The 21,659-nt window shown below is 42.1% G+C and overlaps 1 protein-coding gene across 3 annotated transcripts in view; it reads left to right on the top strand.

Annotated features, from left to right (window-relative positions):
• The first annotated feature begins 321 nt into the window (after positions 1 to 321).
• Positions 322 to 21,659, top strand: part of VPS54 (VPS54, GARP complex subunit) — a 46,626-nt gene continuing 25,288 nt past the window's right edge. The window contains exons 1-9 of one of the 3 annotated variants that reach the window (XM_027898146.1): positions 322 to 492; positions 884 to 974; positions 9,690 to 9,851; positions 10,704 to 10,809; positions 10,901 to 10,945; positions 12,420 to 12,498; positions 15,120 to 15,154; positions 16,528 to 16,585; positions 19,227 to 19,612. In XM_027898146.1, the coding sequence (XP_027753947.1) occupies positions 9,716 to 9,851; positions 10,704 to 10,809; positions 10,901 to 10,945; positions 12,420 to 12,498; positions 15,120 to 15,154; positions 16,528 to 16,585; positions 19,227 to 19,612 (845 nt within the window). In that variant the 5' untranslated portion in view covers positions 322 to 492; positions 884 to 974; positions 9,690 to 9,715. Of the gene's footprint in view, positions 493 to 703; positions 776 to 883; positions 975 to 9,689; positions 9,852 to 10,703; positions 10,946 to 12,419; positions 12,499 to 15,119; positions 15,155 to 16,453; positions 16,586 to 19,226; positions 19,613 to 21,659 lie in introns of those variants that run through there. The other 2 variants (XM_027898144.1, XM_027898145.1) reach the window with 2 other exon arrangements.

The raw sequence follows: 21,659 nt of genomic DNA, 5'->3' as shown, positions 1-21,659 counted from the left end.
AAATCTGAGTAAGACCGGCTGTGCGGATCAGCACCCACCGTCCACCCTGGGGACGATGGTCGGTGCCGCAGCTGTGGGTGGGTCACCGAGGGGGAGATCTCACCGCCGGGACGGTGGCGGCACTCGTGGGGGTCGGGGTGAGAGCCGCACCTGCGGGTCACTGACGGGGGTCCCTGACGGGGGCTCTCACAGCGATGGGTCACCGGCAGAGCCTCCGCCACGGGCACCCCGCGGGTTCCCTCATCGGGATCCTCAGCCCGCACCGAGCCAGCCCCGCTCCCACGGGGGCGGAACGGCAGCCCCAGCGCGGCCCCTTCCGCCGGCCGCGGCTCCTCCCCCGGGCGGTGGCAGAGGCGGTGCCCGGCTCTCTCGTCCCTCCTCCCGCCGCCGCCGCCGCCGCCCGGGCCGCTTCCTGCGCCGCCCTGCGCGGGGGCACCGACGTGTCGCGGCGGAGGAGCCGCGCTAGGCCGCGCATCCCGCCCGCCGCCGCAGGTGAGGCAGCGGGGCCCACCCGCCCCGCGGCCCGACCGCCCGCCCGACCGCCCTCGGCGCCGCAGGTGCCTCCCGCCCCCGCCCGCAGCCGGGGCTCTCCCCCGGGGAGCGGCCGGGAAAGTTTAATTTCCCCGGGGCGCCCCTTTGTGTGAGCGGCGCCGGCGGCCTGGGCCGGGTGGCGGGGCGGACGGCGTGAGGGAAGGGCGGGCGGCGGGGCTGGCTGCCCGCTTCTCCCCGCTTCTCTCTGCCCTTTTCCTGCGAATCCACGTTCTGGATTTCCATGGTAACCCCCCGGCGGGGAGCGGGCGGTGTCTGGGAGCGGCGCCGGGTGTGTTCGGAGGTGCCGGTGCGAGGCCGGGCCTCCCTCATGTGGTCGCTCTCCCCCTCGCAGGTCCCCAGCCCCCGGCAGCATTCCAGGCGATGCCACGGGGACAGATATGACGACGGCCTCCCGGAGATACTCCCGGCTTGTTCTCCCCGAGGTATGGCCGGCTCCTGGCTTTGGTTTAGGGCAAGTATTTTGGGGATTCCTCTGTAAAGCTGGCGCGTGGCAGCAAGAATGGGATAGATTGGGCTGCGGAGCGCTGAAGGGTTTGTTGGTTCCATAAGTCACTTATGATTGCGATGGTTCCTGGGTTTGTAGATGATCCTAAAATTGTGTGCATGGGCAAATGTAATTTCTTGCCTTCCCTTACTGTAAATTTTCAAGCACAGTATGTCCTGTTGAGTGAAATACCCATATGTGCGTGTAAAATACCAACCTTCTGCACGCTCAACCAAAACTTTCCCTCTCTGACTGGCTGGTTTAGGCCTTAGTATGTTATTGGTTCTCTTTTCCTTGTCTGTTTTTCTTATATTCTCTAAATACTTAGAGTTTCTCTTACATGACATCGAGTGTGCATCAGAATAATTGGACTTCAGACTTGCACATGTGGGGTTTTTGAGATTTTTCAAGCATAGGTGGTGTCTTTAGTGTGTTACCTGTACCCTGTCTGAGGAGGTTGTGAATGAGAAGTCCTATGGATTTCTGTGCAGCTGTGCTATAATGTCTGCTTTGCAACCCTGTTACAACCTTGTTGTTGTTTCTTAGGAAAAAACCTGACTGTAGTACTTTATTGTTGGAGTGGCTGCAGTAATTACTCCTTCTGCCTGAGAGTCTTGGCCAAACTGTAGTGTAGGCAAAAGCTATAGTTCCCTTGAAATTCTTCGGGCATAGGGTAGTGCTTCTGCTGGAAAACAATGCCTTAAATGGACTAACAGACAGGAGATCCGTAGCTGTTTTATCAAAAGTCACTGTGCATCATGTGGGCAACCTCACAGTGGAGTCAGAAGGTTGCACACCAAGGAACATCTCTACCTCTGCCATCTGATTTGCCAGTAACAGGATCTGTCCCGAGTGTCCCTGTGTCTTCAGTACCATCCTCCTCTGTAGCAGGAGTCTGGTGTGTGTGTGTGTTTTGGAATTCTGCCTTGTTGACAACACAAACCTCATGGGAGGAGAAGACTATGTACATTTCCAAGGTTGAAGAAGGATTTTGTTTGCCTGGAAAGTGTGAGGAGCCACCAGAAAGAGTGGAGGAAGCAGACTGCTGTCTTGCTCTTTGGCAGTTTAGGTGGGAAGAAGTTGGGAAATGGAATCATGTATGAGTTATTTCTTCTTTTGGGGCAGCAACTTCGTGTAGAAGCCACTTCTGCTTTTCTTTTTCAGACTTTTGGGGAAACGAGGAGCTGTGAGTCTCTCAAGAAGAGAGAAGGGCAACAAACATCATATTATCCTTCCAGCTGGGAGGCTCAGTTTTCTTTTGGTTTATTTTTTTTTTTTTACACTTTGTTTATTCTTCGTCTTATTTTATGAATGGGACCGAAAAAGCAAGTGGATGAGTGAGAATGTGGATGCTCTATGTACATGTTTCTGGGGCCTCATGTGATTAAGTCCAAAGAAATATTTACTGGCACATCTAAGATTTGTCTTTCCCATATTTTTAACTTTTTGCACCCACTTCACCTCGGTCCTAGGTTAAAAAAAAATCAAAAACAAAACACCCAAAAAAAACCCCTGAGTGTTCTTTTCAAAAGGTAAAGAACTGTTAATGAATTTCCCTCATAGTCAAAAATGACAGATCTGTTTACTGATCAGATGTTCTGGAATACTCATATGTAATAGTTGAAATATCCCATCTTTTTGTCTATCAATCTGGTTTTTAAATAAATATAAAAAAAAAAAGGAGCCAGTTTGGATGTGTGAGGGAGTATGTTTAAGATGGGTTATTAGAGTTGGAGTAGCATATCTGACACTTTGCAATGTGTCTGGGGAGTTCCCACCAGTTTTACGCAGTTGCTGTAAGCAGCAGTGTAAGGCCTTCCGTTTGTTTTTTGGCGTTCTAGATGTAGCATAACCATACCGTTTTTTGGGCGTAGAATTATTTATCCTTTGTGTCAGTGGAAGCCATTTGAGGGACGAAAAGGAGGTGATGTGAATGGAGGTGATCAGTTTCGTTTGACCTTCTGTTGGGTAGGTGTTAGTACCACGAGAACTATCAGCAAACATGGGTGGCACACTCTTGTTTCTCACCATGTTGAAGTTTGGATGGTCTTGTTTGCTGAGGACCTGCCCTGTAGAGTGATTTACTGCCTCGTGCCAGTGGACTGGCATCCTGTGTCAGGACTGCTCAGTAAGACTTGATATGGGGTGTACTTTTTGGTGGTCTCTGGTCTCAGCTTTATGCATAATGTCAAAGGTATTATGTATTTTAATTTGGCTCCTTCACATCTACTTGCAGGTCAGGACTTGGGTAAGGCTTTGGAGAGATGCAGTTCTCATGAAAATTCACGTTTTTGGATGATTAGTTTCAGATGAGCCTAACCCTGCTGAAGACAGCAGGCAGAGAGGCTGCACAGGGAAACTTGCTGTTGATGCAAATTGCCCTGAGCTTCTGTCAGACTCCTTTTGTAAAGTCAGGACCTCAGTGTTGGGATTTTTGCTGGGGCTGGTGAAATTCTTCTGCCTTTCCTCCCCACGTCACTGCTCTGCAGTCTCTACCTGTGACAGACTTGTAGCAAGATTGCCTGCTGGGGCTCCGTGGTCTTTGTTCAGCTGCATGGCCCTCTGTGGAGCTGTAGAAGATGCTCATATTTCACCATTTTCCAAGAGGATAACACACACTGTAATGCTGATGCCTGGAAAAAAATGAGTACAAAATGATTTCACTCTCATCTTGTGCGATACTGTGGGCAACTAACCACAGGCCTTTTCTGACAAATATTTTTACTGCTTTGCTGATTGTTTCTGAATGCTTCTAGCACCCCTGGCACGGAAGAACTTGGTGCATAATGCCCTAAATAGCTGTAGAAAGGTCTGTTCCTCCAGCAGGGAAGCTGCCTTCCGATTTCAAATTAGTGTTCAGCATTGGGAGCTTGGGTTTCCGGATGAGAGGAAGTGCATTTGGTACGTTGGGTACATCACAGATGTTTCATGTAATTGCTTTATTCAGTACCTGAACAAAAGTGAAATATTACTTTTCCAGATAGTTTGGCTGTAAGGAGATAATTGCTTTCCAGTTTTTGACAAAATGTTGACATTTATGTATTATTCTAAGTCACAAGACCTTATTCAGTGATGGGACATTCTTGGGTAATTTTTTTCAGAGGATCTTGTTCTTGGGTTTAAAGAAGTGAACCTCAACTAAAGGTTTTTTTAGTTTGTGTTTGGTTGTTTGGGTTTTTTTTCATCTGCTGTTGTGGTGTCTTCAGCTGGGGAGGGCAAAAGGAACAAAATACAAAATATAATAAAATGAAAATCAGATGTTTTATCCTTGGCCTTGTAGTCTATCCATGGTGCTTTGCAGTGAGGATGCAGCTGTCCAGTTCTTTCTCCGGAGTCAGATTACTGTTCTTTCTTCCCTGTTTCCCTGTTTGAGGAGAGTGTTTTGAGATGCCCTTATGAAAGAGACAATTTAAGGGGACAGTGGTGGCATTACTCTTTTAGCTATTCAAGTGCTTTTGCTTTTCCACAGTCCCCATTATGCAGTTTGCTGGGAAAGTGGCCCAGTCTGAGGAATTACAGAATCTGCTGGATTGTAACAGCACATGTGGCTAAGCAGGGCTGATGAGAAAGGCAGATAACTCATACACAGCCTCCTTGTTGGGTTGCTTTCATTAGCCAGCAAGGCTAATCTGGGTGGTCATCACTCCTGCTAACTTTGCAGAGAAGTTCACACCCTCAGTGTGAGAACAGGAGGTTTGGGATGTGTAAAACGCACTAAAATATACATGTCTTTATGAATACAAATATCTGTGTATTTATTAGGCTTTCAGAAAGGCCAGGCTGACACAGGCTCCTCTCCAGGCCATGTAAAGAGGTTTGATGTTGGATTGTGCCCCAAATGTAGATGCCTTGCCATGGGGACAAGTCACAGCTGTCCTCTGACTCTGGCCTCATCATCCCCCTGACAGTCATCTGCTTCCGAGTCTGAAACCCCAGGGTGGAAGTAGGTTGTTCAGAAAGAGCTTGGCTTAGCAGAACAGCTACAGCTCATTCTCTAAAACTGCTTCAACACTTCTGCTCCAAGCTAATCTTCCCAGCTCCTCCTCTGAAATAGGGATGTCTGTCTCAGGGCACCAGGGGCAGGCGTGGAAAATTCAGCCTGAGGAATTAGCTGGTTGAAAAAAAAACCTGAAAGCTTGTGTTAGCGCAGTCTGGTTCACGTTGTCTTGCAAAGGTGGTGTGTACTTTGCTCATACCGTGTCTTCCCTGTTACAGGGTAAATCCTGCTGATTTAGCAAAAAGAGCTGCATAATAATAGATAGGGAAACCGAAACTTTTGAGGACAGAGTAAATACGTTAGATCAATAACAACAAGCTGTTGGCTGTTGAGGCCCCAGAAGGAGTCCCTCGTGCATTTTTCTCCTTTAGTTATGTTTCAGGTGTACTTTTCTTAGTAAGTGTCTTTGGTGTTTATGATGTCTTCTAGAAGAGGTGAAATATTTTGCTTTAGCTTCATTTGTGCGTAGCTTCTGATGGTTTTCTCTTCCAAAGGGTGTTGGGTAACCAGAACAGTACTTGCAACGTTTTCATTTCATCCTGTTGTTGTTAAAGCCATTGAAAAGCAGCGGGGACTTTCCCTTGTTGCCATTTGCGTTCACAGAGAAATTTCTCTTGCCTTACCTTTGGGATGCAGAGCGTTCCTCTTCAAATGTACCTGCTGGTTGTCCAATGGGCACACAGTGGACAATGTGGAATACTTAAAAGGGAGCTTGCTCAGTGTTGTATGGTCAGTTGGAACCCTGGGGTCTTTCTCTTGGGTGCTTAGTGTCTCCTCTCCAATATGACTGGTTTTGAAGCTGAAGTAAAGTTTGGAGAGCAGGTTCTGTGAAGTGTCTGAAGAGCTGAAGCTTTTAAGGTTCATGTTTCTGGGTGTCCCTTGAAGTACAAACTAGCTTATCAAAACTGCCGATTTAAGTTGAAGGTATTACTAGTGGGCTGTAGATTTATTTTCATTTGTGAGGGAGAGCGCAGAGTAAGGAGAAATATGGGTTTATTTAGTGCATAAATGGAGACTTCAGGCACCTTGCAGAGATTATGCTGACTTAATTCTAATTTGAATTGTTAATACAAATTACAGCTTTACAAACCAAAGTATGTGCATGTGAAAATTCCCAGTAAAAATTATTAACTTGGGCAAAGCTGTCCCCTGAAGTAGGAATTAGGAAATTGGTTGATAATGCTAATTAAAAACTACGCAAAAACAAAGAAATACGAAGTTAGTATCCATGAACAGACAAGGCTTAGTTTGCACCTTCTCTAATAAGGTGTTTATTTAGTGACAGTACTGGATGTTTCGGTAGCGAAGACTCACCATCATAAACACAAAGCGTGTGAATAACACTCAGAATATGGAAAGACACTTTCCACAAGTCTTAATACTTGGAAAAACAAGCCCATGCTGCAGAGTTACAACCGTCCTGAGCAATTAATTCTGAGTAATACACTTGGTTGTTTGTTGTGCTCTCTTCTAACAGCTGAAACCTGGGGTGTGAAACTCCAGAGTCACAGCGTAGTCATCACAGAAATAACTTCTTAAAAGCCACGTGATTATTACATTACTGACTGCACAGATCTTCTGTTTTGCTGACTGTACAAGTATCCAAGCATGTGGTTATTACTTTCGTCATCGCAGTCGTTTTGTTCCATGCTGTGAGTTGTACAGCTGTGTCGTATCGGAGCTGCTGAGCGTGTTATTGAACAAGAGTGTTTTTAAACAGGGAGCTGTTAAGATGAAAGGTTACCCTTCATGTGTTCAGACTTTAGGAAAACTGTAAATTCAACTCATCAAGGATATTTTCATTGTTGCCACGGTTCATTTGATTTAACTTCAGCGATATTAAGTCATTACAGTGACAGTGTAATTTAATTTTAACTAAGGGAGTTAATACATTGTGCACAAAATAGATGTAATATATTTGAAGGCATGTTGTAACTAAAACCATAATCATGGGCTCCAGGTTCCATCATTACTCTAACCTCTAAAGTTTTTTTATTTAATTGTCTTAGTTTAATACACATTGCTAGACAAAATGTGAGTAACTTGTACACATAATTGTCTACAATTTAAATACTGATGTCATGAAGTAACACGGTTGCATATTCTTACTGTGGCCATATGTTCTTCTGAGTAAGAGACTCATGGGGAGTCACCATTTCATAACTCATTCTGCACAGTTTGTGCAGTTAACTGCATTTACCTACCTTGATTGAGTTAAAATATTCTGCAGCAGTTCTGTTCTGTCTTAACATGGCATTTCGTTTGTTTTGGTATGTTTAAATCAGCAAATTTATGTATTATTGCATGTTTTAAAGTGTTGGTTCAGGAGACTGGTTATAGGTTCATTTCTCTATAGAGTGTTTTGTAGTGGAGCACAAGGAACAGCTGTTCTGTTGATGAACAAATGAAACTTTTCCAGCAGTGGGCAGAGTTAGTGCACAGAGAAGGGCTTGGGCGTAGGGCAGGATTTTTGTCTTCATATGGACTTGGCAAATATTCCTTTCTAATTTGAATTTAATTCAGGCATTATTGTCCATTTTTCTCTCTCTCTCTCTGAAGCTACACTTCCTTGCCTAATTTAAGGACTGCATTTTGTGAAGTGTCTGGTTTGGGGCAGTACAGATGGGTTTATTCCTGTGCAAATGTGACTCTTCACTGAGGTTAATTATCCATAAGGTCCTGACTTATGAGGATGCTAGAATAGCTGTTAACTATGAATAATTTAGTACAGCATCAGATTGCGTGCCACTTAAGAAGGCCTCTGCCTGTGAAGCCTTATATCTTGTTGAAATCCACTCGGTAGTATGAAGGTTACTGCTTGCACTGATATTTTATTGTACTCTCTCCATTCTATTTTAAGATTCGTCAGTGAATATTTTATGGTGATAAGTAACAAAAATATCCATGCAAGAGTTTGTTTTTGAAAATCTGAGGTGTTGAGCTAGACTTAAGTCTTAAACTGTCTTTTAAATTTGTTTTTAATCCTTGACTAGCATAATACAGTTAGCATTTTCTCCACTCAGATTTATGTAGTTGAGACACTTCACATCCTAGACAGTCCTTTTAGGTGGTACTTCGTTGTGGGGAAGGAGCAAGGCTTAATGAAAGATTTGCTAGCAAGAGTACAAGATTTCAATGCTTCCTACAAATTGCCCTAGTTGCTCATACATCTGGCTAGAGCAGGCTGTGTCTCATATTACAGAGCCTTTTACAGGAGAAAACTGCAAATACAGCACTCTGAAGCAGTTCCAAGTGCAGATAAATTTACTGTATGCCTTAAGGAGACTTGGTCATTGCAACAGAGCACTGGATGTGTTTTGTAACAATGCTAAAATGACAGTGTTTTGTCATAATATAACAGATTTTTTACAAAACCTCCCCAAAACATCAGGGAAGAGCTTCATGAAGAGAGAAGTTGCTTTGGAAATGTTAAGGGAAGAACATAAAAATATGAACACGCAATAGAGGTAGTGGAGAAAAAGCAGGTTTGGGACCTTTTTTTGGAGAGAGACTAATGTTTTATGATATTTAAGGAAGATCTGTCAGATGTCTGGAAGGGATTTTCTCTCTTTCTGGCTGTTGCAATTCTCTGTGTCAACCAGTAGGGTTTTTCTACCCCTCCTCATTGGGATGCTCTATTACAGCAGTACTTATATATCCTTACTGGTCTTTAGAATTGTCCTGTAGGACACTTTCAACCTCATTTAGAACGTAGAACTTTTTTTTTCCTCTTCCAAGTTTGCTATAATGTGTGGGACGCTGTTAGAATCTGACAGGGTGAGGTACAGTCATCCCTTGGTGCCTCCTTCAGTGATTGAAGAAAAAATAGGCCTTTTATCTTTTTGTGCTCCTTCACAGGGTAGTAAGTAATTTAGATGTCCATTAAGGGTTGATAGTTAAGTGCTAAGATCTTGCTGGATGCATTTAGTTTCTCCTTAAAGGAGAGGATCCTGATTGGCCCCTTTGAACAAGCTCTCTTTGAGCTGCACATTATGGGGGTGTTTTAATAAACATCCCTGTTTAAGAGTTTTAATGAACTCTCAAACGTCTAATAGTTCTGCACTTTACTACTGACTGATGCTTTGATGGAAATGCGTTTTTGTTTACAGATGGGAAGAACTCATTAAGTTCAGCCCTGGTGTAATTTTTTTAAGGCTGTTTATTTTCAAAATGGGAGCTTAAAATTGAGCTAAAAATTAGGGGGACTTTTCTCTGTGCAAATACTTTTTATGGTGAAATAAACTGTAGTTTTACTAGGCAGCCATGAAAAGTGGAATTATCAATTTTTCTGATTCAAGTTCCAAGTTTCCTGATATTTGAGAGGAAATTCTACTGTGAGCATGTGCACTATGGCTGCAATAACTACGGCAAGAAAGCAAGAAGTGCCTTTTTTTTTTTTTTTTTTTGTAATGTAACATTTTATTGGTGCTGTGTACAAGAACAAGCTATCCTCCAAACTTAGAGGTGTGGGAGGAACAGACTATGAAGTTATATTCTACCTTTTATTTTTGTGTTTAAAGTATACTTTCTCCCCCTGTTGTTGAAATGTGTCAGTTGAAGTATTGCAGTTAAAAAAAGTACTGGAGTGTCATTGTTTTGCTACAGTGTGTCAGCAGAGCCTTGTTAAAGCCTTGATATTTATTGTTTCCTATTTAGCTTTTATCAAGTGGTGATTTTATGCAATGGCATCGAGCCACAGTTCTTCACCAGTGCCTCAGTCAAACAGCAGCGATGCTTTCTTTAAAAAAGAAATGGATGCCACGAAACGCTTTCGCCCTGTGCAGTCACTGCCTGATGTGTGTCCCAAGGAACCCACAGGTAATGTTGGTTGGTGTGCAGGGAGAGTGGGAGTGCAGTGAAATTTGCTAAACTGTTTGCAGTTGTTCAGTCAGCGTTTTTCACGGGGGGTGCAGCGTACTGAGCCATAGTCATGTTTGTCCAAGTGTGCTGCAGTTCTGCTTTATACCACCCAGTGTCCCTTTGGAGCAATAGGAGAGGGTTCCCATTTGCAGCTTGTTTTAAGATGTTCCCATTGCAGATGGGATGTGATTCCACATTGCGGCTGTAATCCATACTCCATGCAGTAAGGGAGTATAGTCTTTCAGAGCCTGCAGCAGATGTGTCCAGTGTGCTTGGAGTCTGGCTGCACGACCTCTGTGAAACATCACAGCCCTTCTGCACTAGGAAGCGAGAGACTTGTCTGTAGTACTATTGTAAGTCTCTAGTGCTGTCATAAAACCAAGTTTTTGGTCACAGTTCCAGCTGCTGTGGTGCACTAAAGCTTGGTTTATAAAAATGAGTAGGTGGGGTGGGATCTTCAGAGTTATGATATATACTACTAATGAATTGCAGCTGTCACTCTGACCAAGTTCAGAGTACTAGAAATCTGTTTGTGGCTGGAATTTTTTTCTCTGCAGTAGAAGCTAATGCTGTTGAGCTAAATATATTTAATGAGTGTCAGTATACCAATACTGTGTTCAAAACTTGTGTTGGCTAATCTGATAGCAGTGCAAGTTCAAACATTGCAGAAGACTATCATCTGTCTTTTGCGTAGATAATGCTAATCCACTGTGTAGCTGGGAAGACATGGCTTGCTCAAGAACCACAGTTTAGCAAAAACTACAGCTTTGTTTCTGACCTTAACAAACTGTCTTGTCTTTTGTGCTGCAGGCGATCCCAGTAACTTATGTGACAGCCCATCTCTAGTTGTGGATCAGCAAAGATGGACTATTTATCATTCCAAAGTCAATCTCCCAGCAGCACTAAATGATCCTAGGTTAGCAAAAAGGGAATCTGATTTCTTTACAAAAACATGGGGAGTGGACTTTGTGGACACTGAAGTCACGCCTTCATTCTACCTCCCACAGATCACCAAGGAACATTTTGCATTATACCAACAGGAAATTGCTCCGGTAAGAATGCCCAGGTAGATGCCCATAGTTCTAGGGACCAGAAGGATATCCTTCTTCTAATTAGAATGTCCCTGCTAGTAGTCCATCATACAGCTAGCCAATAATTAATTTGCTTTTCACTGTTTGTTGGGTCTTCATTAGACATTTCTTGTTTTATAATCTCAGTATCCATCATGTGGAAAATGCTGTCTGAATTGTCCTGAGGCAATTTCATATTTTTTTTTTTTTAGTTTCTGTCTCTGAATACTGAGCTCTGCACCAAGGCTTACAGTTCATATTTATTCTTTCTGATTCAGAATCCTTTTTTTTCTCTAAGGATTGTTTAATGGTTGGGCTCTACAGTGCCAGCATAGCATTCTCAGACCTTTGGGTCAAATGACTACATGCTGCAAGAGTTGAAGACACTTATTTAAGAGTCTTCAATCTAAACATTTATACATGAAGTTCTGAAACTATAAATAGGCCTATTATCTTGATGATTTCTTTTGTGACAGGAAAGTTTAAGCTACATCTAAGGACATCAGGACCAGCAGGAGACTTCTACAAACTCTTAAAATACAGGTGTCAGTAAGTATGTAGCATTCTTTTTTTTTTTTTTTCTTTCTTACTGAAAGAACATGTAGAAGTCTCCCGCTGTTTTCTGCTTCCTTGGTTTGTAGCTTCCTTATTTTTTTGCTGGTTTGGAATTAGCTGCAGGAAGTGTTACTTGTGTAACTGTAGTTAAAGGCTGTGGAAGTGAACTGTCTATAACTGAACTACAACTGAACTATTGCCACCGTTAACTCACGTATTCAGCACTTTAAATGTTTTAAGATTTCATCCTTTAAAATTAGCACTTCATTAGTGACTGCTGAATGAAAGAAGATTTTGAAAACAGGGAACTGACCTGTGAGGCAGCTTCTAGCAGAAATATAGTTAACAGTGGTGTTCTTTAGAAACATAATTTCTCACCGCTGTAGTCTCTGGTGGTGTATGAAATTTGAAGCTCAGCATGATGAAACAAGATATGTGGTTTCAGCAAGCTACTCATTAGTAAGATATGGAAGCAATTTCTACTTTGATCCAATTTAATTTAGCAATGAAAAAGCATTCATTGTGTGTTAGTGTGATTTCTGGATTAGACATCAAATAAATGTTTGTATATATAATTACAGTTGATCTATGGTTATATATCATTATGTAGAGAAGTTATTACACTTCTTCAATAACTTCTGTGTTCATTTTCTTTCAAATGTAAAGGTACAGGAAAAAAACCAACCTGTCTCCTGTGGGTTGAAATTTTTGGTACCTTTCACCTGGACAAACTGTCTGAGCTCATAAAAGGAAGAAGATACTGTTGTGAACTTGTCAGAAATATTTGGCATAATGCAGTTGTATTTCACTGAATGTCCTACTTCAAAGAAAAAAAAACTTATTTTTTAAAAATGGTTTTTAAGCCTCAAAATAATTCTTTAATATATTTTCTCTTTTACAGAGAAAGAAGGTTCATGAAAGATGCAAGAATATTTGTACTCCTAAAGATACCTTTGACAGGACTCTATTACACACACACGGTACAGTCAAAGCCATCCTTTAGTCATTAAAAAGTAATGTCTTTTTGTATGAGTATGTTGTGTCATCAATAATGAATGTTATGAATGTTATTCATTATTGATTCTATAACATACTGATCATCTGTTACTTGCTCAAGAGCTGCATGTGCAGTAGTAGCTGGTGATGATTTCTTGGTAACAATAATTGAAAACTCAAACATGGTTGACAAGAATTATTCAAGAACATTGCTGATATTTTACAGGTCAAAATGTTTGTGATACCTGCTTTGAAACTTCTTCCTGGCATGTTTGCATTCATGGCAGGTCATTGGGTCCCCAGCAGTGTTTTCTTCAACTGCTTTTTATTTTAACCTCCATTGAAACTGTTGCATCAAATTTGCAGCAGCTGTTGTGTTGGCAGTGAAGAACAGCAGTGCAGGGCCCTTCCTGTGCCTCTGCCATGAGGATCACAGGGTGGCTGAGGTGGGAAGTGACATCTCAAGATAGTCTAGTCCAAACCATCTGCTCAAGCAGGGCCACCAGTGGGAGGACAGTGTCCAGTTAGATTTTGAATTTATCCACAAATGGAGATTACACAACCTGTATGAACAACCTGTTTCGGTGTTTGACCACCCTCATGGTAGAAGGATTTCCTTATATTCAAATGGAATTTTTCATGTATCAGTTTCTGCCCATTGCCCTCTGTCCTGTCACTGAGGACCACTGAGAAAAAAATGCTGTGTCTTCCTTACACCCTCTCATCAGATCTTTAAACGCATTGCTAAGATCTCCCCTGGGCCTTTTCAGTCTAAACAGTCTCAGCTCTCTCAGCCTCTCCTCCTTGCATCTTAATCGACTCTGTGGCTCTTCACAGGATTCACTTCAGTATGTCCAGGTCTGTCTTGTACTGGGGAGCTCAGAAATGGGCAGCTCTAGCAAGGCTGAATTTCAAGATTTTATGGCAATAGTTCAGCTAATATGAAACTGGATAAAGGAGGGCGAGAGGCAAAATCAGAAAGCAAAGATGAGCAAAAGACGAGTAAAAGGAAAAGAAACACTTCATAACTTGGAGATGGTTTTTCATATTTAATTTATGTTAAGTTACTTTCTCAAAAATACTAGCATAAAAGGGTTCATTTTCCAATCCCTGTTTGATAAAACCTGTCTGTATCAACATCTACAGGTAATGCAGTAAGAAGCATTCAGTAGTTTATTTCTGATAAAGTCCTTTCAGTTGACTTTCTTCCTCCTTTTCTGCGCAAAACCAAACCCTTCTGCAGGGTTTCTTTGTACGAGTGTTATTTTGGAATAGCTACTCCTGAATGTCTGTGGCACATACTGCAGAATAAGGGTTCCTTCTTCAGTCTTAATCCACTTTGAAAGAGTCTGAGTCTTTTGTTTTTAAAAAGAGAAAATTACTGTGTCACCATATTAACTGAGAGGTCCTTGGGTAGCCAGGAAGTTCCTAGTAGAAGCATCATTTGGTTAACTGAAACTCAAGATTTTCTGTAATTTCTGCTGTTAGCATTTCCTGTCTTCCTTTAACTCCAGCCCACAAGACTTGGCCTTTCACTTCCATAGGAGTTGGTCTGTCAAAGACTTGAGGACAGCAGGATGATTCCAAGGTTGTCTTTTGTATTTCAATACAATTAAAGTAAGAAACAAATCAAGTAAAAGCAAAGAGGTGAGAGCAATGTGGGAGATGATGCTGAGCTGCCACTTACCATGTTTGTCAGGGATGACCAGACCATCCAGCAGACACATGGGCTTGTTGCTTTTAAATTTCTTAACTTTTTTGTCCTCCAATGTGCCCTCTCTCCATAATGCACACTAAGTTAATGAGTAAGGGAGGAAAAGGGGATTTTTGACTGAAGCTCAAGGGTCTGAATCTGCCTTTTCTTCAAGTTCTGCTGATGTATAATAATGCAGCTCTTTCCCCAGCTCTGCTCCCTCACCCTCTGCAGTTGACAGGTCAGCTTGCTTCATGGGAAGTACAGCTGCTGTGCTGCTGGATCACTGTGCTTGGGACTCTGTCCTGAGCCCTTGTTTGTACTTCTGGCCAGTCTTTGTGCATCCAATCTCCAAGTGCTGTGCACAAGTGATTATATGGCAGCTTCAGTCTGGAGCATCAAAACTGGGGTGATGTTAGAAGGACCTTTTACTGGCCTTTGCGACTGCATTCATGAATGTGAGGTGGTTTGTATGTCTGACGTTTTCACTGTCAAATCAGCCAAGTGCAAGCACCTTTGAGTGCTCTGAGCATGAGACCTGAACTACAGAGGACAGCAGAGCATTTCAGAGAGTCAGAATATTTCAGGTTGGAAGGGACTCCAGAAGGTCTTTACTGCAACTGCCATCTCAAAGCTAGTTCAGCTGTGAGATCAGGTCAAGCCGTTCAGAGCTTTAGCCAGAAAATCTCCAGGGATGAGCAGCCTACTCCAATGCTTGATTGTCCTCATGGGGAAAAAGGTTCTCCTCCGGTTCAGTCAAAATGCTTCATTTCAATTTATAACCCTGTTCCCTCTCTGTGAGGAATGTGGCATTGTTGTTTTGAAAACTTCCTCATAGGATTCACCCGTTCAAGGGAATTGTATTCTGTTGCTTGCTCATGAATGACTACTTGTGTTTTGTTTTAATTTTAGATAAATCCAGAACAGATCTGGAACAAGTACCTAAGGTATGGCTTCTGTGCACTCTGAGCTTTTTTAAGATTTTCTCGCATGAAGTGTCAGGTATATGCATATGCTCTGTAGCAGCTTTGTCCTTGCTTATGACTTGGGTTGATTCTCAAGAAGATCTGCAGTGCTCAGAATTAGAAAAGACTAAGAACAATTTGCAATTTGTTAGTCTTTTTTTTTCCTTGTTGTTACCCATGGTCTTGATTTTTCACTTAAAGTAGAATACAAATCTCATTATTTTTTTTTTCATCTTTAAATAAGAAAAAAGTTAAAACCTCAGAGCTGAACAAAATTAGCCACCCTAGGAGGAAAGAGAAACTGAAGAGTTTGGTAGAAGCTTGAATATTGCATAGTGTATAACTTAGCATTAGGTTTAACTCCTTGAATCCTTGATCAAAGCTCTCTTGCATATATGCATGCAGTGTATATGTGCTTTTTGTGTTAGGTTGGCTGAAGACACAACTCCAGATTCCATTTTAGTCTGAATAATTTTTTCTGGGCACATTAAGAAGTCAGAGTGTTAATGTGGGTCAGCATCTCTGTGCCAGTTGTGTGGGCTGTGATTGGAATAGCTGTCACTGTATAAAGTCCAGGGAACAAGAATGCTGGAGTGTGGTGCTGTAGTTTATGTTGAACCTTTTGAAATTACACTTCATAAATACAGGCAAAAGGGTTCTACTGTGTGCCTGGAAGCTCAAGGTTTGTACCAGTTTTGTCAAGTGTAAATAATGTTATCAGAGAGAATTTTAGATCAATAGTTCTCCAAGACGTGCTACTGACTCTTCCTGAGCGTGTTTGCTGCATCCTGCTGAAGGAGATCAGCCTGAAGCTCTACTCCATCCTGGCAACACTTGCTGCACCCTGACAGCTGGCTCAGTCTGGTAGAAGCTGTGGCCCCAGAAATGAGCAGAAATCGGCAGCAGGATGATACCCCAGTTAGTGGAGAAGGTTGGCTCAGATTCTTTAGAGGACCCACCTGCACTTTAATGCCGCCTGTGTTTGCACACTCAGGATGTTTAGATCATCTCAGGTGCTTGAACACTCATGCAGTTTTGGAGCCATGCCTTCCACTTTTGGGAAGATAAGATTTTGTCAGATCACACAAGCTTTTAAAGTGTAAAGTAAATTGGTTATAAGGTCTGGAATGAATTTGTTTGCCTCGATAAAAGAAAATTTGGATTTTGAAATCAACAAATAAGATCTCTGTTAGCTTAATGAGACAGGAGGTGTGTTTAACTGGGGCAGAAAAATGTAGGGCTGAGTGAGGCACATTTATTTCTTTTGTTTTTCTGTTTCAGATTTTTATGAAACCAGATTTTGCCTTGGAAGATTCCTTAACATTTAATACCGTTTTACCATGGTCTCATTTTAGTACCGCTGGTGGGAAAGGAAATCGTGATGCAGCTTCCTCCAAGTTACTTCAAGAAAAGGTACAACTTTGATGCAAGGTGTTGTTATCCACTGCTGCTGTTGTGCACTGTTTGTTGAGACACCACTCTTGTGGGCTTTGTTATCTCTCACTTTACATCAGGCTGCAGATTGTTACTGAAGAAGCATCTTACCGAAAGAGAACGTTTTTTTCCCTACAAAATAATTCTATCAAATCTGGAAAAAAGAATCTGTATATGATGTAGTAGCTGACTCGTCATGATGGCTAAAACATAGCGAAGCAGGTATATATTGAGAAATTCAGAGATGTGGAGCAGTTTCTTAGGGAGGAAGAGCATTTCCATGAGAAGGGAAAGCTAGAGGTTGTACACTGTGTAAGACTATTATTTTCTCACATCTCAGGAAAATTCCAGATTCGAGGCACTGTGGTTTCTATGCTAAAAGCAATACTAAATCCTATGGGGTTTGTATTTTAGGAGATTCCTCTTACTTTAGTTGTCATGGCATCTGCACTGATCCATTTTTGCATTTCACAAAGGAGAGCATGAAAGCAGAGCTGTTTCTTTCATATTGGAAACAGAAGTATTTACTTGGTCTTTTTTAATTTTTTTTGTTAGTTATGTAGTCACACTGTAGAAAATCTCATAATGAATCATCTTTATGGTATACAAATACCCTTAAAATGCTTTTAGAAAATCTGCATAATTGTGGAGTCTGTTTTCTAACTTTAATTTTCCCTTCTGTTTAATTTACCAAAGCTTTTGGGAGCTAGGGGAAAAAAAAAATTAGTAAGGTATATTAAAAAAAAAAAATAACATGAGATCCTCTGGAAAGTGTTTCCAAATTTGCAGGAGTTAGTCTTCCTGCTCTCCTGCCAGGTCAGGAGGAAGAGACAGGCTCTGCTGGAGGCCAGCTCATCAAGTTGTGCTCCACACCTAAAGTTGGAGGAATACTTTAAAGTTTCCTGAGGCAGCTGCCATCTGAAGATGAAAAAGCAGTGTCTGGCATATGTTTTAAATTTCTGAAGTGTTCCTGGCAGCAGCAGGATGGAAACTCAAGAAGGACTTTGAGTGAAGGAGACCCAGAGCCCTCTCTGATGCAGAGGAGTGAAAATAAGGCTTTGAATAGCCACGAGCCAAGCTGCTTTGGACAGGTGATACAAATACCTAAATAGCACAAAACTGTTTTGTTGCCTCCAAAGCCACTTGCCTAACAAACAAATTATTACACTGCTTCCTATTACTGAAATGAGCCCAAATTTTTTGGTTTACTTTTTAAAAACTCTGAACTGCATGAGGTTTACACTTACCACATGTAAATATGCACCCTGCTGCCATAATTGTCCTTAGCTCCAGGCACTATTTTTCAACAGGATTCTGAAAACAGTGCCTTAAGCACACCTCCTTAGGCTATTAGTGCTTTTGAGCTGCTGGTGATATGCTTGAACAATTTCCCCATGATGTTTTTCTCTTCCTTACCTCCTTCCATGTGTTGCCCTACACTGGGACTGTAAGCTCTCTGAGGCAGGTACTGTCATTTTGTTCTGTTTGTTCTACCTCATTTAGCGTAGTGAAAGGACCTGGGTCATCTGGTTGGTACAATCACATAAATAAATGTTTGTAAAAGCCCCTTCTCTGATCCCAGTGTCACAGCCTGTCTCTGTTTTTCCTGTGGCCACATGTGTCACAGGTGGTTGGCGGAGGATGCTTTTGATTAAAAATATGCACAAAAAAAATGGGTTTGCATATTGGGTAAATCCCTAGTGTATCCGTAGAAAATGCGTGAAAATAACTGTTAACAAGGAATCATCCTCCAACTGATTTCCTTCCCATCTCTGGATGGGCCTTTTGAAATTCAGTATGAGGTTTGAATGCTTGGCATCTCTTAGAAACCAGGTCATCTGAGTATTAGCACTCAGACAAGCATCCTAATGCCTCAGTCCTTTGAGTTTGCATATTCAGCATCAGCCAGAACACAGAACTTTTACAGGTCAAATAATTGGGGCAAGCCAGCGGTCTGGTAACTCTTCAGCACAGAGAACTGGAATTTCAGGTTCTGAACATGTAGGTCTGCCCCAGGGAATCTTACAGTGCCAGCACATAGGAAATATGTTTGGTACTAACTCCTACTAGTTGGCAAAAAAAGCAACTGGAGCCAAAGGTATCCTGGAGATTTTTCTACGCAGAAGGCACTACAGCTCTTTAAATAAGCAGAGCCATTCCAATGACACGTCATCAAGTGTAGGCAGCTGCACCTTTAGCAGCTTCAGTGACACAAATTAGACATAGAATACTTGCAAGTGTACACTGTTGCTGGTTGCAAGCCAGTATCCAGAGCAGTCTGCTGGTTATTGTCCATATTCTAACAGTGCCGGTGTGCAACCATGTGGTGCAAAAGTTTTGGGTATTTTAGAGTTTACTTGTTTTTTCCAACTTGTTATTTTCAAGCAGGAGAAGCATCAAATCAGCCTTCCCAAAGTGATTTTGAGTTCCTTCACAAAGAAGTTATTAAACCACAATGGATAGTTGTTTGCTTGCTAATATGACAAAGAGATTTAGTTTTTATTAGCAAAATTTCTTCATGATGCAGTAAGACAAATACTCTGAAAGTGTGTTTGCACGGTGATAAAACTTCCAAGTCATAACAATAGCGTTCATTTCTCCTCTTCCCTCCTCTTTCTAGCTGAGCCATTATCTGGACATTGTGGAAGTCAATATTGCTCATCAGATTTCTCTACGCTCAGAAGCATTTTTTCATGCAATGACCTCTCAGCATGAGTTGCAGGACTACCTCAGGAAAACCTCCCAGGCTGTAAAATTGCTTAGAGAGAAAATCTCTAAAATTGATAAAGTAATGTGTGAAGGATCACTTCGAGTTCTCAGACTGTCACTCACCAGAAATAACTGTATAAAAGCATACAATAAATTGAAGTTAATGGCTACTGTACACCAAACACAGCCCACAGTACAGTTGCTGCTATCCACTTCTGAGTTTGTTGGAGCTTTGGACTTAATAGCAACAACACAGGAGGTGTTACAGCAAGAGCTTCAAGGTATTCACAGTTTCCGGTAGGTAACCATCTAGGACGTGAATAAAATGCAAGTAGAGCTGGAATGTGTCGAGCACATTATGTTGGCTGAAGGGGTTTGTTCTACCTTTGTTCATTCATTCTTAAAGGACATAGTACAAAAGGTACAAAATGCAAGTGTGGCATAAGCAGTGTGACTAGTGCCTGATGATTTTTTTTGTTTGTTTGTTTTAAGTGGGATGAACTTTTAACATCCAGATGCTTTGAACTGCGTTCTTATTTACAGATGTTTTAGGGGTGAAGAGATGAGAGATGAGCTGTGGCTGAACTCTAATCTTGCTGGGCTTGTAGCCCACAGCTGAGAGGGTGTTTTCCACGTGGGGGTCTGCAATCCTCTCAGATGCAGCACCCCAAGGATGGGGTCTTTGATACACCAATGCCCTCCAGGCCTGCGTCTTTAGTGACTGATCTGGGCTTGTGGTGTTAAGGGAATATGCACGGACCATGTGTTAGATAGGTCAGCCCCAGCCTGGGCTTGTGCTGGAAGGAGCTTTGCAAGCAAAAGCCAGTACAAAACTGTCAAGCAGCAGTGGTCTGAGGTTGACAGCTGGTCAGATGGGATGTGTTCAGCCACGCCTGCTCTTGTGGCCAGGAGCGTTTCCTCTGCACTTCTGTGAGCTGCTCAAGTTGCAAAGGGAAGAAACAGTGAGGAGGTGCTGCCCAGGCCGCTGTTGCTGCTGCGTTTTTGCCCACGTTTACAACTGGGCAAGGCCCTCTTTCATATGCAAGACTATTAATACAGTAGAATTATTTTAGCTGATGTAAAACAAGCTATCACAACCATCACAGACAGTTTAGAAGTGTTGCTTGCAAGAGCTGCTGGTGTGGTGTGGTGCTGGCAGAAGTAGTGCGTGGTTAAATCAGCTCAACGCTTGTATCAGCCAGCTGAGGAGCTTAGTTTTTTAAATTTATGCTATGTGAGGGGGTGGTTTGTTTCAGTGTTACGTGGTTCCTGCAGCCTGGTGGTCCTCAACTTGCATAATAAAAGCATGGTTGTTGCTCAATGACTGTAACAGGAATATTGAGAAGTTTTTACGGTTACTGCTCTTGTCCATCTGTTCTGTCAAGCTCTTCTTCTAACACCCTTCCAGCGGGTTTGGAAAACTACTCAAATTTTATGTGGAAAAGATCTTGGGAAAAGTAATTACAAATTAAAAAAAAAGAAGAAAAAATCATTTAAGAAGCTAATAAACTGTTGGGGCAAAAGTTGCTGGAAGCTGTCAGTGCTTTTCTGAAAAACCTAGAAACGGACCATCTAAAAAGCGTAGATTGTCCCTCTTCAGACACCTCAGCACAGTTTCTGTCCTCTTTAGTGTTCCTACTCTCAACCAGTTGATTATGGTGCATAGACTGTGACTGAGTCCCATTTGTATTATCTTGATGATAATCAGTGTACTTCTACAACCGTGTGACAACATCAATCAGAATTAGCTGTGTTTTGCAGTTGAGAAACCTGTGTGCTCTGTCAGCAGAGAGTTCTGTTGTCAATGTGGTTGATGTACATGATGTCCCAAAAATGTGCCATTATTTAAAAATTACCCTCGGACATGGAACATATTTGCAGGTTGTCTGTAAGGAGTAATTTCTATGAATAAAGCTTAGCTGGCTTTTTTTGGCAGCGTTACAAATAGTGACGTGAGTGGGAAATGTCCCCTCTGCTTTGGACAGTGAAGGCTCAGAAAGGTGAGTGAAGGGCAACCTAAGTCAGTTGCCCCACCAGACATGAAAGTGCAGCTGAGAAGTTCCCAGCACAATTCCCAAATCTCATAGGGAATGTATAGACATATATATACAGAGAGAGAGAGAGCTTGTGTGGAAAAATAATGTGCCATGGAAAGATGGAGATCTTGATAAAACTTCTGAGTAGAATGTTGTGTTTCAAAAAATAAGTAAAATTTTAAAAAAATCTCAGTTGATGGCAAGAGCACATACTTCAGCTTCCAAGAAAATACCACAGGGATCTTCTCGCTTTGTTCTTAGCAAGAATACTGCAGCTGTCAAGTGAGTTAAATACCTGGTTTCTTTTA

The sequence above is a fragment of the Empidonax traillii genome, unplaced genomic scaffold, assembly GCF_003031625.1.
Source record: "Empidonax traillii isolate 1590-97213 ecotype Southwest subspecies unplaced genomic scaffold, ASM303162v1 scaffold580:size560489, whole genome shotgun sequence".
In the NCBI taxonomy this organism is placed as follows: Eukaryota; Metazoa; Chordata; class Aves; order Passeriformes; family Tyrannidae; genus Empidonax; species Empidonax traillii.
Note: the sequence above shows the minus strand (reverse complement) of the source record. Positions and strands in the feature narration are given on the sequence as shown.